Source organism: Toxotes jaculatrix, chromosome 24 (genome assembly GCF_017976425.1).
Source record: "Toxotes jaculatrix isolate fToxJac2 chromosome 24, fToxJac2.pri, whole genome shotgun sequence".
NCBI lineage: Eukaryota > Metazoa > Chordata > Actinopteri > Toxotidae > Toxotes > Toxotes jaculatrix.
This window is the reverse complement of record NC_054417.1, coordinates 362,244-378,999: the sequence shown is the minus strand read 5'-3', so window position 1 is coordinate 378,999 and position 16,756 is coordinate 362,244. Positions and strand designations below refer to the sequence as shown.

General features: G+C 44.3%; 3 protein-coding genes across 3 annotated transcripts; 2 read left to right on the top strand and 1 right to left on the bottom strand.

Annotated features, from left to right (window-relative positions):
• Positions 1-819: 819 nt before the first annotated feature.
• Positions 820-1,581, top strand: LOC121177699 (claudin-34-like). The gene has a single exon (XM_041032014.1). The coding sequence runs from the start codon at positions 820-822 to the stop codon at positions 1,579-1,581; it is 762 nt and encodes a 253-aa protein (XP_040887948.1).
• Positions 1,582-3,288: 1,707 nt separating this feature from the next.
• sumo1 (small ubiquitin like modifier 1) lies at positions 3,289-5,967 on the bottom strand. Its single transcript, XM_041032031.1, has 5 exons — positions 5,868-5,967; positions 5,411-5,485; positions 5,079-5,156; positions 4,794-4,865; positions 3,289-4,506 (listed from the first exon to the last, which is right to left on the bottom strand). Exons 1-5 carry the CDS (start codon positions 5,877-5,879, stop codon positions 4,438-4,440), a joined length of 306 nt encoding a protein of 101 aa, XP_040887965.1. The 5' UTR covers positions 5,880-5,967; the 3' UTR covers positions 3,289-4,437.
• Positions 5,968-6,808: 841 nt separating this feature from the next.
• map3k2 (mitogen-activated protein kinase kinase kinase 2) lies at positions 6,809-16,515 on the top strand. Its single transcript, XM_041031964.1, has 17 exons — positions 6,809-7,150; positions 8,704-8,776; positions 9,262-9,380; positions 9,874-9,914; positions 10,028-10,127; positions 10,242-10,355; positions 10,479-10,575; positions 10,710-10,840; positions 11,075-11,154; positions 11,241-11,305; positions 11,484-11,576; positions 11,675-11,914; positions 12,012-12,160; positions 12,247-12,378; positions 12,541-12,670; positions 12,797-12,974; positions 13,109-16,515. The coding sequence occupies exons 2-17, from the start codon at positions 8,722-8,724 to the stop codon at positions 13,326-13,328; spliced, it is 1,944 nt and encodes a 647-aa protein (XP_040887898.1). The 5' UTR covers positions 6,809-7,150; positions 8,704-8,721; the 3' UTR covers positions 13,329-16,515.
• Positions 16,516-16,756: the final 241 nt, after the last annotated feature.

Below are 16,756 nucleotides of genomic sequence, written 5' to 3'. Positions count from 1 at the left end.
TAGGATCTGAGGGAATTTATGAAAACACTGTGGAAACTGCATTTTAAAATGATCAACATGAGCTCAGAGGAGAGATCCAGGTCCAGTAACAATAAGGCCCAGCCTTATTTGACCTATGATATACACTGTCAATCATTTACAGTTCACAGACATGACGGGAAGCTGTATCTAGGTTTTGGTAGAAGATGAGGAAGTGCTGCGCTGCATCAGTGGATAAAACATAAGCTTCCTGCTCGAGGTCGTCAGTCAGTTTTCTGTTCTCAGAGTCTGAAGACGGCTCACATCAGAGCAGCACTCAGGTAGGTGACAGAGACCAGAGCCTTACTCTTCTTTAAAATCTTTGAAACCGTCACTTGCTGAGATAATGTGTTTGTTTGTTTTTAAATAAGTTGATGCAAAAGCCTCAGTTGTGAAATCCAGCAGGAAAAACACTGATTTATGTTTTTATGTTCTGATGACAGCTCAGACTTTTCCTGCACGGGATGAATCCAAATAACCCACATGCCCGTTGTTTCTTTGTTGAGTTGGTGCTCACACAGTGAAGAGATGGTTTGTGTGTCTGTGTTTGTGTTCCCTCAGCGCGAGCTGCAGGTGCCTGCTTGCCAGGTAACCCAGGTGACAAAAGAGCATCAGGAAAAAAAAAACGAGCTGCGAGGTGGAGAGAAAGTAAACAATCAAGAGGCTGAGTGAGCTGGAGCAACAGAGGTCTCCCTCCGTGGAGATGAAGTGTGAATGTGAAGTTACAACATGACGCCTTTCACCTGGCTTTGATCTGGGTGGGATCAGGACTTCCTGTGGCTCTGCTTTGGCTCCACTCCTATGACGTACCTGGCTCACACAGCCCACGCCCAGCTCGGCGCCCTTTGGCTGAGCTGCGTGGGCTGGACTCTCACTGCTGTGGCCCTTGGGCTCATCCAGTGGAGGGTTTGGCAGGTGTCTGACAGGGAGGTCATCAGCTCCGGCGTGGCCTGGGTGGGAATCTGGAGGGCCTGCTTCAACAGCTACACCGTGGTGACCCCTGGCTTCAAGGTCATGCACTGCAGGTACATCAGTCTGACCGAGGCTTTCACACCACCAGAAATTGTGGCAGGTCAGGTTCTCATGGTCCTGTCTCTGCTGGTGGGGCTTTGTGGGAACGCTGGTGGTGTTTATGCCTTGAGGAACATCTACTTTGGGAAGAGCTCACTCGTCCGCTTATCGTTCTTCACCTCTGGAGCTCTGTGCCTCTTGGCCGCCGTGATGTCTTTGATACCTCTCCTGTGGAATCTGACGGCCGTGGTGACCAACCAGACCATCGTGTTCCCCCCTGAGTTCAAAATGCCCCAGTCGCCTGATTCACAATACGTGGGGTGTGGCATAGGCGTCGGGATGGTGGGATCAGCCCTGATGATTGTCTCTGGGATTATTTTCTGTTTGTATAAGTTGCCAGTGAAGCCCAAACCCAGGGCCGAGCTGTGTGTGAGGGAACAGGTGCACCTGGACGGGTCATTACCTGCTCCATCTGTGACTGACAGTCGAGGGGCTTTAACAAGCTGTGTGGGGAAACAGAACCCAGCATTTGAGCTTCACGAGCACTTGTGATGTGTTTGCTTGGCACTGACTTTAATGTGAAAGTGGGAACTCAGAGGAAACTCATGTGAACGACAGCAGAAACGTGACGGTTGCAAACTAAGATATTTACTATTTCTAAAGAAGAGAAAAGAGAAAAGATGACTCGCAGCTGTTGATGCACCACAGACTGATCCTGATTGGTTCAGAGGGTCAGAAACACCACAGCTCCTTGACTGTTTCCAGTGACTCATCTGCTTCTGTGCTCCACAGGAAGCTTGAATTGAATGATTCATCTCTTGACAGCAAACCCACTTAATGCTGCTGCTATGGTTCAGACAGTCTGACAAAAAGTGAGTGTGGAAAACATCAGCTGAGATAAAGACACTGAGTTTGTGCTGTAACTACATGAAGGAAGCTTCATGTGTTAATGCTGCAGCCATGACGGGTTCATGAGAAATGACAACATTAATCTTTCAGGAGAGTAAAGTGTGTGACACATTAAATGTAGTTAATGTATTTGTTTTGGTTTGTGTGATATGATGTATGTTGTGCGTTTACACTGATATCTGATTCTGTCACGCAGACACGTGTGTACATGAGCTTACGTTTACAGCAGTAAAAGAAAATGTGATTTTATCTCTGAGCATGGATTGGCTCTGTGTCTGTGCATCACTCTGTCACTGTCCTGTCCTGTGGCTGCAGATCGTCGCCCGGTTTCCTGCTGCTCACCTGTGGAGCGACTGGACCGAACACGCTCACGTTCTCTGGACGTCCTGTGAGTTTTTATTTCTAATTCTTTGAAACGGTGGAAGCTTCAATGGAAGTCACCTCACCTCTCATATCACGTGGTGCTGAAGAAACTAAAAACAAGACTCTCATTTCTTTACTTCTGTGTTAAATATGAGTTACAGTAGGAAGTAAATATTATCTATCAATACTAATAAAATACAGAAAGCATTGCAGTTTTTTCTTAAATATTTTATTCAAAAAAAGCAAAAAGCTGTTCTCCAGAATTTCAAACCATCTGTATCAACGTTCCTCTGATGATGAACAGTCCCTTCCCCTCACTGAGATCAGTGCTGTGGTTTGGGTGGAGTCTCGTTCACCTGAGCTGTTCACTGACACACGGCAGAGAAATCACAACAGTCGTCCAATCGAGGCTATATTTGACTTTAAAGGACAGTTTTCCTGTTTGTTTGTTTTTAATTCCAGCTCCGGGAAATGATCCATGATCAGTGAATCGCTGCCTCGCTTCAGCTGACAGATGACGTGTCCCAGAGTTTTACCCATCATCCAGTGCAGCTTTAACCTGACATTATGAGTGTTTGAGAAGAATGAAACAACCAGAGTGTCCACAGACATCAATCAAGTTTTTTTTGCTTGCTGGTTATTTCATTCTTCACACCTCCATCATGCAGCTACCTTAGCTTCTCATTCACCTCCATCAGCTCACAGCTGCTGATGATCTTAACCTTCGTGAGGAACTTCACACAGTACAGATTAAGAGTTTCATCCCAAACAAATAGAAAAGCTTTAAAAACACACACACACGTATATGTATGTGTATGTATGTGTGTATATGTGTGTGTGTGTGTGTGTGTGTGTGTGTGTGTGTGTGTATATATATATATATATATATATATATATATATATATATATATATATATATATATAATGTCATTAGAGAATGAAACCCTTCAATATAAATAAAAGACGACACTGGAGATACAAGTGGCATATCATTCAAACACTCTAATACTGAATACAACATATACAAGTAAAGAACAGTTCATTTAAAAAAACGTTTCAAATCTCAAACATTATCATATCAGCTCAGTTCTTGTTAAAACTTTACACTTTCATCTTGGTGCAGTTCTTCAAACATGGCACACAGAGGCTGGAAATGACAAACTCCAGTGAGTGGCTCTGAGGATGAGTTACACACAGACTGTGCAGTAATCCAGCTGTTTTCATGTTTGCTAAATGCCCTGAATGTAAATACAGAAGACGTGGAATGAACTGCCCCGTGTACAGATAACTGCGTCTTTGACGTCTAACTTGGTTTGTTGAGCTCCTTAGGAAAACAACAGGAGCGCAGGCAGACGTTTAGTACAAAGGAAACACAAGATGATGTTTTCATGGCTGAACAGACTTAAAGGAATAGTGCATCCAAAAACTTCTTTACATTAGGAACGTGAAACTCAAACCGATGGCATCACATCTCCACATCCTCAGTATCATGTAACATTTCAATTTAATTCTTTAAACTTGATCCTCAAATCATATTATTTGTCAAAACATCTCACGAGTTTGTTTTCAGCTGAAGTGACGATTAGAACGATGCACAGCAAAAAACTGAGTTGATGAACGAGTAAATATTGAACTTGGACTGTCACAGCGAGTTGTTAGAAAACATTTTACTTTTCTCTGGTTTTAAAATTGTAAAAAAACGTTCAGTTTATTTTCCTTTAGAGAAAGCTGAAGCAAAGCTGTATGATGTTAACTGTAATATGTCTGTGAGGATAATAACATTTTCCCTTCTGGGTGAACTATTCCTTTGATGCAGCTTGTTCCTTGAGAGCATTGTGTGCTCCTGCTGATGCCCCAAAAAGACAGGATGAAAAACAAACAAAAACAAGATGGTATGCTATTGAAGGCTATTGCTCGGGTCACACAACATGAGCATCCCTGCACTTCAGAGTACCAGAAACCCACTGTCCTTGTCCTTGTCCTTACCTCAGTCCATTCACCTTCCTGCCCTCACACATGGAAGCCCTGATAGAGTCGGTTTTGATCCAGATGGTTTGAAACTGAACAAAAATACGTACATACATACAAAATAAAATACAAAATAAGAGGAAAAAAAGATTTAGAAATGAAGGAGATTTAATCATTCCAAAGTCCGCCGGTCTGTTCTTGATAAACCTCGATGACATCCTCGTCCTCCATCCCCAGCTGACATGAACACACAGAAGAGGAGACACGTCTTAGTGGCAGAGTCTAAACCACGAGATTATGATTCTTCTGTACTGACATTCATTTCTCAAACTATCACGAAACCTTTATTCATAACAATAGAGCAGGATAATGTGGATGAACACATCAGAAGTGTAAGACTGATCAAAAGAAGATGTAAATGTTTAAATTACAATAAATCTTTAAAGAACCAAGTGACGCTTTGGATCAATAGAAATTTCAGCTAAAAGACAAAGGGATGCTCAAGTTAAGAGAGACATCTTTACCTCTTTCGGAGTTTGGTTATCTGCGATTCTCTGTCCTTCAAACAGAAACCTTAGCGTGCTCGCTGGGACGCCCTGGAACAAACACACAACACACAGCAACATGAAACAACGGCCTCTGGTGCTGCTGGAGTCAAATATGTAAAAATCAATCCTGTAAATCCTCAGACTTCAAATCCAGTATTACAAAGTGAGATGTTTCTCGATGCTTTGTTTACAGCAGGAAATCAACATTCTGTCATTCAGCAACAACGAGCGGCTGATGGTAACTTCTCCCCTCACTCGTACCTGTCTCTGGCTGTAAGACTCCTTCAGCTTTTTTAGATGTGTTGTCATTTTCACCTTGAAGTGGATTTCACTGCTGTCCTGTGGGCAGAAAGAGAACATGATGATGGGACATGGTGGAAATACCATGTGGAGTCACAAGGTAACAGCAGTTTGGTCGATTACTAAATGACTTAATTACTGTCGAAGTGTAGGAGAAACAATTAACAAGTAATAAGAAGTAATAACATGTAATAACCAGTAACAAGTAACAGATGAGCAACTAGTGTGTAAAAAGCTATATGACGCTATGCTAAGCTCAGAGAATCCCATCCACTCACTGCATTTATACACACCTGACCAATCACTTTTAATTTGATGTACTCTCCGTCCTTCTTGTCCCCGCCGTCCTGGTTGGATGGTTTTGTCTCCTTTAACAAAAACACAACAACAAATCATCAAAACACACAGCATTTAAACGCCACACACACACACACACACACACACACACATCTGAAACAGGCCTGCAGGCTTAATCGTGTTGATTTTCTGAACACTCACACTAATGTATATTTTGGTTTTAAAAGAAAGGTAAAACTTGTGGTTTCACAACAAAACTTGAAAACTGAAACTATTAGCTCAGCTAAGAAGGAAAATAATCAGGGAGTCCTGGGCCTGAAGCTACGAGCTAACAGCTAGCATGTTAGATAACCACACAAGGGGCAGCAGCCACAAAAAAAACACTGATCTGCTTTTTTTTTAATTTCGCAGAAAGAGCAAACGATAAAAGACTCTTAAATGTTTGTATCTCACCGTGTCTGACATGTTTTTGTCCCTGTGTGCTGTGAAAAACGTCCCGACAACAGATGTAACGTTAGCCTCCAGCCGCAGCTTCAGCCTGGTGTTGTGAGAATTCAACATCAACTGGAAGTGACGTCACGCAAGTCTTTCAAAATAACATTAAACCCCCCCCCCCCCCCCCCCCTCCACACACACACACACACACACACACACAACTTTAGTTCTCAGTAAATGAAAATAGAAGCAAATAATTGATCATAGTATCAATTTTGTACATTTAATCATTAATACAACTTTTATAAAACATTTATACAACTCGTCTACAGGGGATTTTTGTTCTAGTTTTAAAGGGGCATTACAAAGTATATTCAACTGTAAATGCAGTGGCATGTGGCGCTGGTTCGTGCTGTATACTTGTCTCTATGTAATAAACACGGACTGACAAAAAAAGCAATTAAAATTCAAACCACAAACCATTTATGTAGTCTAGATATCACTATTTCAAAGTGTATACAATCTGAACTACATAATTATGACTACAGAAATTACAAGTGTCCACTATACATTTAGATAATAACTGAAAATATTGGCCTATTTTATTATTGTTTACAAATGTCATTTGCCTTTCTGACAAGAACGTTTCAGTGATAAAGGTTGTAACTGTGAACCAGAGAATATAAAACGTATCATATGTGTTTATCTGACAGATTTCAATCATGATCCAGGAAACTAACACATTTCTGTCATCAGAAGTTGTGTTTTCGTTGGACTCCTCCGAGGACGGGGGGCCGTCAAGTGTGCCAGAATGAAAAATTATGTTTCCGGCTGATAACTGTCAACATAAATACGAAATATGGAACTATGTTTTTTCCCGTTGGTGAGACATTTTGTACTTTTATTTTGTCAACAATGTCACTACATTTCCGGTATGCATCGGTCCATCAACTGCTAACTTAACGGAACTGTGGGGGCAACAGCGAGCGGAGCTACCGTCAACCAGCGTGTAAAGTGCAACAGAATGAAAGCTGTCCATTAACTCTGCATTTTCACTGCCGCGCAGACACGGGGATACGTTGTCAGATAAGCCATTATCTTGTCATTTTTCTGCCTGGAGAGATCCGCCGGGATAAGCTGACAGCCGTCGGGCCTCGTCGTCGCGGCCCAGCAGGACTCGAGTGAAGTTGAGAGCGGACTGCCAAACTTCTGCTTCCTCCAGCAGCTCTCCGCAGGGCCCGGGGCTCCTGTCACCGGCCCTGTGGATGAGGAAGTGAGAACGAATCTAATCAGCCCCCCAGGTGAGATGAAAAAGATGAAACAGTTGGTTCAGACCCGACATTTGCTAGTTTAAAGGTTGCTTTATACGACCGTGCATTGTGGGAAAGCTTTGAATTAGCATTAGCCTAGCTTGTCAACTTCCCTGGCCTGACAGCTAGCTGCACACGGAACTCTCGGCTAGCGTTAACCACCTAGCTTCTCTCATCCGCTTTATTTGTGCAGCTCACCGTGTTTTGGTTTTATTTCAAGATGCCAAATCATTCATTAAGTACATTTTGGCGTGGCACGCAATGCTAAGCTAGCATCAGTTTTAGCTCACGGGGCTGGCGAGCTAACGCTAGCAAGTTAATTTAAAGCTAATTATCTGCCAGAGGAGGCCATAACAGTGGCAGTGTTGTTGGTATCAACTTTGCAGTGATCAGCTCAGCACAGTGTTTTACCGTGGACGTTATTTGTCAGATTATTGTGAAGTGCTAAGCTGATGTTTATGTTGCAGCCCCCTCTCAGCGGTGTGACGGGGTAGTCAGATTCTACGTTAGTGGCAGTGATCGATCAGTGATGATCAGAGACATTGATCAGCAATATCCAATCAGCTGCTCATCAGCAGAGGCCATCTTGACTGTCCAGACTTTAATTTCCACTCACTGCATACAGTCTGGTGCAGAGCCTCTGTCCGTAGTGTTGCATGGTGTCACCACGACTTCACATCAATAACTAACACTTAACAATAATAATATGACCATTAGTGATGATTGTGCAGAGGAAATGCTGGGGAATATAATTGCTACTGTTAGCATTTCTCATAAGGCGATGGGAATGGCTGCTACTAATTACTATTTTCTATCATTTAATGCGTTGTATGAATGTAATGCTTATAGACCTGATGGATTGGTGAGTTGACTGATATGCAGTTATTTTATTTGAAGTAGTTTGAATTTGCTCCACCTTAGTTTGCTACAACACTACGCGGCTTGCACATTACTGCATCAATAATAATAAATCCAATTATACATTGAAGTTACTATAGAATGTAATAATACTCTGAAGGGCACAACTCTGCATGAATATGTTTCTTTTTAATAGTGTTAGTGTATTTCTGTGATCTTTAGCAGGGGAAATGTAATTGAATGTCTTGTTACTGGTATTTACTCTCTGTTTGCCACCTCGCTGACACTGATAGTGTAACTTCATCTGTATAAATATGTTCAAAACACTCATGGATAAATTTACTGTAGTTGTGAGATTTCATCCTGTTTTACATTGTGATTTGTTGTAAGCAATTTTGTTGATGAACAAACAACAACAAAGTAAATATTAAGTCAGTGTTTGCTGTGTTTGTTTCTGAGCAGCTGGAAACAACAGCTTCATTTTGCCGTTCCACCATCACACAGGTCACTGTCACGACACCAAAGGCCCAGACTTAACACATGGCTTTCTTATCTAAGTAGACACTGTGATCTTCTGCCTCAGCTCAGTGTTTACAGATCAGCTGAACAGTCAGCAGCTTCAGGCTCGAACTTGTGTCCCAGTCAACTGTATGTCAGGATTTATGTTGGTTTTTTTTCTGCTGCAGGAGAAAGGAATCCCTTTGATGGGAGAATCCTCTTTCCTGGCCTCCTGGGTCAATCGCCGTGCCACGATGATGGGTATGTGTGTGTGTGTGTTTTCAGATAGCGTTACTGTTTGGCAGTGAGCCAACTTTGTCTTTTGTCAAACCTACACCTCAACGAATGTTTTGTCTCTGTGAACAGTGTGTCTTTGACATCTTTACCTCACAATGATCGTCTGTGTTATGTGCTTCTGTGCCAGACCTGTTACTACTGCAGGTCAGAAGAGGTTAAAACTAACAACAGAACTATAGAAAATATTGTACAGTTCTACTAAAACGAAGGGGAAGTATTATGTTTACATAGGAATAAAACACATGTAGTTGTGCTCCTTTTAACCAAGCGAACATTCAAATGTATATGTTTGTCCTATTTTGATAATTAGTGTGTGTTTTGAAGTGAGATGGTTTTGTAATGTTTTTCAAGTTTTGCTAAGTAATTTTCATCTTCAACTCTTTAGATTTATCAGCTTTTATCACTAGAATGTGTGAAATAAATAATCTTGTAATCTTGTCGTCACTCAGATGAGCAGGAGGCGCTGAACTCAATCATGCAGGACTTGGCCGAACTGCACCGCTCTAGCCGTCCTGCCATGTTCCTGTCGGACCTGGGCAAACCCAAAGCCTCCTCGCCCAAGAACCAGGTAAAAAAAAAAGAACAAGCACGATGCTGGGAGAAAGTCTTAGTCAAACCTTAGTCATTAATAAAATAATTTAAAGAAGCTTGATTATACTTCTAGAAGAAAGATAATTATATTTCACAGTGAGGCCCTCCAGGGAAGCGGGGGCTCTTAATGTGAAAGTGATAAAATGTTGCAACAGGAAGTGAACACAGAGAAAGAGACTAGTGTAAACATCGGGGAAGCTTCTTCCAGTAAAATGCTCTGGTCCTTTCTTTCATTAGTGTATTATGGTTTTTGTTTTAAAACACAAACGGATCTTAATCTACTTTGATCCCAAATTAATTTAAAAAGCAGATCAACGGTGCAAACGATGCTCAGTAATTTCTCACCCTGAGTCTCGTGGAAGCTGTTCTGTGTTCTAAAGCCTCTTCTGAGTGTAATCACCTGCTCGTGTTCGCTCATTGGATGTCTTATGTGTCCACATGCTCTTTGTCTTTCATTTCAATTTCAACAGAATGACGTCAGGGTGAAGTTCGAGTTCAAAGGGGAGAAGAGGTGAGTCTGTGAACAGGTTAATTACTTTATTGTCAGCGGTGCAGACCTGTAGCTGCCCCCCCCCCCCCCCCCCCCCCCCCCCCACGACCTCTGACATTTCTTCTTCTCTGCAGGATTTTGCAGTTCCCTCGACCTGTCAAGCTGGAGGACCTGAGGTCAAAAGCTAAAGTGGCTTTCGGTCAGACAATGGACCTCCACTACACCAACAATGAGGTACGAGGCTAAAAGGCTTCACAGGCCTGAGTAGCACTCCACATTTTTAATACTGATATTGCATGAAATAGTAAAAATTGATATCTACACTGATGTTGGTTTTTCTTCTCGAAGTTGGTGATTCCACTGACCACTCAGGACGACCTGGACAAGGCCGTGGAGCTGCTGGATCGCAGTGTTCACATGAAGAGCCTGAAGATCCTCCTGGTGCTCCAGGTGTCCTCTCAGGTCAGCAGCTCACCTGCAGATCCTTTCAAACGTCAGGGGAAAACCTTCTGAGAATGTGTCGGCTCAAATCGAGCTTTGTCTTTTAAACGTTAACAGCCTGTTTTGTTTCTCTGTGTCCCCCAGAACTCTTCCTCCAATATGGACCTCTTACCGTCCCACGAGGAGCTGGACAACACGGGATTCAGGGTCACTGACAAGAAGAGTATGCTGGCTTTGATAGGTGAGAAATGTCTCAGACGACCCTGAAGTGGTTTTAGAGATGCATAGACGATAAACCAGACTCAAATTATATTGATAAAATAACTATTTAAAAAATTCTCTTCAACGTCGCTCCCACCCTCTGACCAACCTCAGGCTCCCATTCAACGGATCGCAGCTCTCCTCCTCCAGGATACATTCCCGATGCTCTCCAGCAGGTGGCGAGGAACGGCTCCTTCACCAGCATCAACAGCGAGGGAGAGTTCATTCCTGAGAGCATGGACCAGGTACCACCAGTCAGCAATTTATTACAAGGAAGAGCCATGATGTGTTGGATATGCCGACGTGTTATTTTCATACTCATGTTGCTCAGAACATCAGTTCACACCAAATCACATCCACCCAAGAAATGAAGATACTTCTAATTATCTAATAATAGATGAATCTGGTTTGGGCTTTGAGAGTCCTGCACTGAAGAGAATGTTCTGACTGATGTACGTGAGTTTCTTTCCTTTCTTCAGATGTTGGACCCACTGTCCATGAGCAGCCCGGAGAACTCAGCATCTGGAAGTTGTCCCTCTTTAGACAGTCCACTGGACAGGTCAGCAGCTCAGTGTTTTAATTATACGACAGTGTACGTACGATACTGTACGATACTGATGTGGGTTTTTTTTTTGTTTCATGCAGTGACTACCCAAAGTCCAGGATGCCTAGAGCCCAGAGTTACCCAGATAACCACCAGGACTTTCCAGGTAAACGCCTGCATGTGTGTGTGTTCAGCTGCTTTGAACGTTGCACGGAGACTGAACACCAAACCCAGAACACCCACACTGGTGCTGATGTCTTTCCTGTCTTCTGGATGTCACTTCTCTTTTATCGTAAATTGTGTTATTGTGGGTTCTTCATCGCTGCCCTCCTCTTCCTCTGCAGAGTATGATATCCCGGTGTTTGAGAAGTCGGGGAAAGGGGGAACGTATCCTCGGCGATATGGCATTCCCTTTGGCCTTCAAGACTATAGTGATGGTGGGCCGTTTTTCTGTGACTTTTTAAATTAGATCTAAATATTGTTTCTTCATGATTTAGTCTAAATTCCATTCTCCTCCTCTTCCTCTGCACGACAGGGAGGAAGACCTTCCCTCGAGCTCGGCGAACGCAGGTCCACGGCTTCCGCTCACCGGTCAGCTTCAGTCCGACCGAGCAGTCGCCCAGCACCAGCAGCGGCAGCAGTGTCTTCACCCCTGACCTGGAGGAGGCCCCGGGACCTGCCAGAAGGCCCCGAAGGGGCAGCGACATTGAGCCCAATCCCAATCCGACTACTGCTCCCACCCTCTCCGTCATGGACATCAGTCCGCCCAGCCGCTGTGAGTCCACATGTGGATTTTATCTGCCAGTGCAGCAGGTGCAGAAGGGATTTCTCCTTTTTCCTGTGATGTAATGATCTCTGATGTTCGCCTCCAGCTCCACGTGCTCCGACCAACTGGCGGCTGGGAAAGCTGCTGGGTCAGGGTGCCTTCGGACGGGTTTTCCTCTGTTACGATGCAGATACTGGACGGGAACTGGCAGTCAAACAAGTCCAGTTTGACCCGGAGAGTCCTGAGACCAGCAAGGTGAGGATCAGATTTGTTGAAATTAGACTGTTTGTAGTGTATTAGCAGAAACAGGTGATTGATTGTGATGTCTCGCTCTCATTTAGGAGGTGAGCGCGTTGGAGTGTGAAATCCAGCTTCTGAAGAACTTGTGCCATGAGCGGATTGTGCAGTACTACGGCTGTCTGCGAGACACGATGGAGCGGACGCTCTCCATTTTCATGGAGTACATGCCTGGCGTGAGTCCTCGTTTATTTACTTTGTACTGTCAGGTTAAATGAAGGCCAATTCAGAGGTTTCAGTATTTTTGTTGTGTGTATTAAATGTGTCTTTAAGATGAGTCGAGTAAAAAGCAGGAAATCTTGAGGCTGTAACCGTCCGTTTATTTTATTTTGCCTCAGGGTTCCATTAAGGACCAGCTGAAGTCGTATGGAGCGCTGACGGAAAACGTGACGCGCCGCTACACCCGGCAGATCCTGGAAGGGGTTTCCTACCTGCACAGCAACATGATCGTTCACAGGGACATCAAAGGTGAGGTGGACGGGCTGAGGTCTTGGTGTATCTCAGAGTTCATTAGGATTTTACTCTGTTTTCCATCTGACTTGTTTTTTGCTGTTTGATAAGTTTGACTGAAAACAAAACTCCTCTTTTGTTCAGGAGCCAACATCCTCCGTGACTCGGTGGGTAACGTGAAGCTGGGAGACTTCGGGGCCAGCCGGCGGCTGCAGACCATCTGCCTGTCAGGAACAGGCATCAAGTCTGTGACTGGCACTCCGTACTGGATGAGCCCGGAAGTGATCAGTGGAGAGGGCTACGGCAGGAAGGCCGACATCTGGTGAGACCACACACGTCCGGGCTTTCGATGCTACACCTTCAATGGATTCACGGGTTTCAACAAAACTGTCTTCATCAGTGTAGTTAAAGGTTTTGTGTTTGTGTTTGTGTTTGATTGTCCTGACACTTCCTCAGGAGCGTTGGCTGCACCGTTGTGGAGATGCTGACCCAACGACCTCCATGGGCAGAGTTTGAGGCCATGGCAGCCATCTTTAAGATTGCCACCCAGCCTACTAACCCGGTTCTCCCCGCCCACGTGTCGGACCACTGCCGAGAGTTTCTCAAACGGATCTTTGTGGAGACCAAGCAGCGTCCGTCTGCTGATGAGCTACTGAGGCACATCTTTGTACATTAACCCGACCCCTGAACCTTTAAACCCCCACCTGCCTGCCGAACTGCCAGATACGGCCTTACCTGATGGGGCGTCCCTGCCTCTGACCCCGCTCCCTCCACCTCCAAGCTGAAACCACATTAGACCAGGAAGAACTGGCTGGATGAAGGTGAGGTGTGTCGGCGGAGGGTGGCGCGTACCTGCTCCTCCTGTCTCTGTTTGTATGAGACTGCCATAGAGGACATGAATTCTTCTTTCATTTCTCTCCTCAAGTTGCACCTTAATTTGTCAGAACGGAGGGGCTGAGCACTTCCTCCTGAAGCGTTGTAAAACGACTATTTGAAAATGTCTCCTTTTTTATGTTTGTACGGCGTCTCTCTTCAAACGTTTTGGAGTGGGATAGTGTTGGTGTTGTGGACCTACAGGAGGTGCCTGACTCTCGAGTGGCTCTGCTCCCCCATCTCGCTGACCCGACCCCAGAATGTAGTTTCCTGCCAAAACCCAGAGCGATGGTGGTGACCTGTGCCCGCTGCTATAGACAGAACTAAATCCCTGATGCAGAGAACACTCCCCAAGAACAGTTTCCACTCACCTTCTGGTCTGGTCTCTCAGATGAAATGTTTTGTCTCTGCTTTACTGTCTGTAAACTACCTTCCCTCCTCCCTTTCTCCCCCATCTTCGTTCTTTGCCGTGTGCCTTTTCTGTTTTTGAACGCAGTGTAGGAGTGAGTCTTGAGTTTGTGGATAATCTCCGTTGTTCTTAGTTGCAATAGTTCTCAGTGTTGTTTTGCCTCCTGGGTGAACTGCCTTCGCCCCGTTAGCCCAAATCCAGCTGGTCTCAGCTCAGCTAATGTCCGGTTCTGCCTTTTCTGTATCAGACTCCAGCTCAGCTCATTTTGGTTTGTTTACCTGGAAACCAAATACCCAGAGTTCAGAGTTTTTGCTTGAGAAACTTGCCGTGCTGGTTTAATAGTGAAATGTTTACCAACCGGTACTGAGACGAGGACTGGCTCTTCTGCTTCCGTCTTTAGAGACGGGAACGGGATCCAGATGTGTCCATTGTTTCTCTTCTAATGCAGCCTTTTCTCTACGTGAAGCACTGAGATCAAAGGTCGGCGTTTGAAGAGCACTGATGCTGCGAGGCAGGAAGCTCACAGTTGATTGGCCAGATCTGGCTGTATGACGCTGTCCCTCTGTTGTCAGCTTTATCGCTCAGTAGATTTCCGACTGTGTGTGTGAGGTGCAGAGCTGTAAGCTGCTCATCGTTTAACCAACAGGTACATTTACAGCTGAAATGTCTCTTCATGCTCCGCTGCTGCTGCAGTCGGTACCTTTATGTTCTCCAGCCAAGGCAACACTGAGCCGTATCAGAGCACCTTACTGCGTCAGATGTCTGGTGTCGTGTTCTCACAGGAAGTCGTTTACAGTTTGTCACAGAGCTTCGTCGACCGCGGCCTCTGTCTTTGCCAAATCAGATGCATCAACGTTAACTCGTCACTTTAGCCAAACCACAGCGTGCGTCTCCTCGGGCCGAGCTTCAGCAATGTCTGCCTGTTGAATGTGACTGATGACGTAGAGCTCGTTCGTCGCGTTGGCTCCATGACTATGCACCAGTAAGCTGCAGGATTAAACCAGTTCTCGACAACCGGTGACACCTCGGCTGATGTTGGCCGTCGTCAGTCTGATTATTAAACAGATCCATGTAGAAAAATGTCTTTAAACCGCTTCAATGTTTTGATGTTAATCAGACACAGAATGATCAGACGCTTATTAAAGGTGCAGTCAGTAATATTTCAGTGGCTCTTCACACAAATTACCTGGAAAATGTTGCTGGATTTTTTTTAGCAGATTCACTTACTCCTCCTTTACTTCCCACCATGCACTCTGCTCCTGGTTTATTTTCTCCAAAACCTTCGTGAAGCACACTGAACCTTTACCCAGCCACTCCGTGGTAAACGTCTGCCCATTTCCACAAGCTTCTTCACTTGTTGCTAACGTTACTGGCACCGCCTCGTTTGATTTGTCTTTTATTACCTGCCAGTATGAAATGTAATCTTGGTGGGTTTTGATACGCACATGTCGCTGTGATGCTCTGTAGAATCTACAAACAAAAACGTGTGGGCTCATGGAAGAAAACATGCATATGCAGATGTTGCAGTAATTTTACTGGTAGCACCTTTTAAAGGCGGGTTTGAAAGCAGTAGCTTCTCCTTGGCCTTGCTCATCCTCTGCTCATCAAGTCTTGACTCATGCAGGACCAGTCAGGGGGTGATTCAGAGGCCCTGACCAGGAAACACACTCTCAGCCTTTATCACAGTTCCAGATTTTCCCTGAAGGCACTTAAACACGTCTCTGTGGTAGATTTTCAGCTGCGGTCGTGTGTCTGTGTTAGGTTGACACAGGTTGTGGAAACAGAAACGAACTTCCTCCACTCACATTATGCATTTTTTTTAAACTGCCCCAAACAAAGCTCCTGAAAAGAGGAAATCGTGATGGAATATTTGCGAATCAGCGTCCTGTCACATAAACAGAAGTGGCTGTATTGAGTTTGAGGTGGCGTTGAGTAAACTGTCTGGCACAGATGGAGATTTGGTCGGAAATGCCGCCAGCACTGGTAAAACTTTGATACGCACTACCATGATGCACTATGGCTTATTCACTGATGCTTTTTCACGATTCCTCGTCAGCTGTCGCTCGTGCAGCTCGGTTCAGCGACCTTTTCTTTGCACATTTTAAAGACTATTTTTTATTTTTACACGAGTGAGTGTGTGTGTGTGTGTGTGTGTGTGTGTGTGTGTGTGTGTGTGTGTGTGTGTGTGTGTGTGTGTGTGTGTGTTGATGGTTCAGTTAGCGATGACCTGTACATGAATGTCATTTTTACCGTCAGATGGCCTCGTTCACCACAGTGGATTAACTCTTCGGTACCAGTATTCGCCACCTGCAAACGCCAAGATACACCTGTAGTTCTCTCTTTAGTGTCTAAAGCCACTGCTGCCACTCCTGGATGTGTGTGTGTGTGTAATTTGTATGAGTGTGTGTGTGCGAGTTTGTAAACGTGCATTTACTGCGATTTGTGCTCATTGGACACTGCGCCCAAAATGCCTTGAGCATTCTGACTGTAGGGGGTGAGAACATTAAAATAATAATTAAAATAAAATAAAAATAAAAAAAAAATCATGTACAAATGTATAAAATGAAAATGTACCCTTTTTTTTTTTTTTTAAAGAAAAGTACACTTATATCCCACGTTTGGTCTCTGTGTATTGTAAAAGAAGCCATGTTTATAATTCTGATTGGTTTGTGACCAATACGCCTGTTTATATCAGATCTGTATATCAGTGGTACGCATAATTTTTTAATATATATTTTTTATTTTACCTTTTTTTTAAATGGGAGATTTTATGCATGGTTGGGTCCTGAGAGACGCAGCGGTGCCGTTGAATGGTTGCTGTT

Excerpts from the sequence above, each read along its gene's own strand:
- LOC121177699 (XM_041032014.1), top strand. The coding sequence starts at position 820 with ATGACGTACCTGGCTCACACAGCCCACGCCCAGCTCGGCGCCCTTTGG.
- sumo1 (XM_041032031.1), bottom strand. Across the intron at positions 5,157-5,410 it reads AATTAAAAGTGATTGGTCAG|GACAGCAGTGAAATCCACTT; the intron begins GTGTGTATAAAT and ends TTCTGCCCACAG. Across the intron at positions 4,866-5,078 it reads AGTCTTACAGCCAGAGACAG|GGCGTCCCAGCGAGCACGCT; the intron begins GTACGAGTGAGG and ends TGTTTGTTCCAG.
- map3k2 (XM_041031964.1), top strand. The coding sequence starts at position 8,722 with ATGGGAGAATCCTCTTTCCTGGCCTCCTGGGTCAATCGCCGTGCCACG. Across the intron at positions 8,777-9,261 it reads TCGCCGTGCCACGATGATGG|ATGAGCAGGAGGCGCTGAAC; the intron begins GTATGTGTGTGT and ends GTCGTCACTCAG. Across the intron at positions 12,379-12,540 it reads TCATGGAGTACATGCCTGGC|GGTTCCATTAAGGACCAGCT; the intron begins GTGAGTCCTCGT and ends ATTTTGCCTCAG.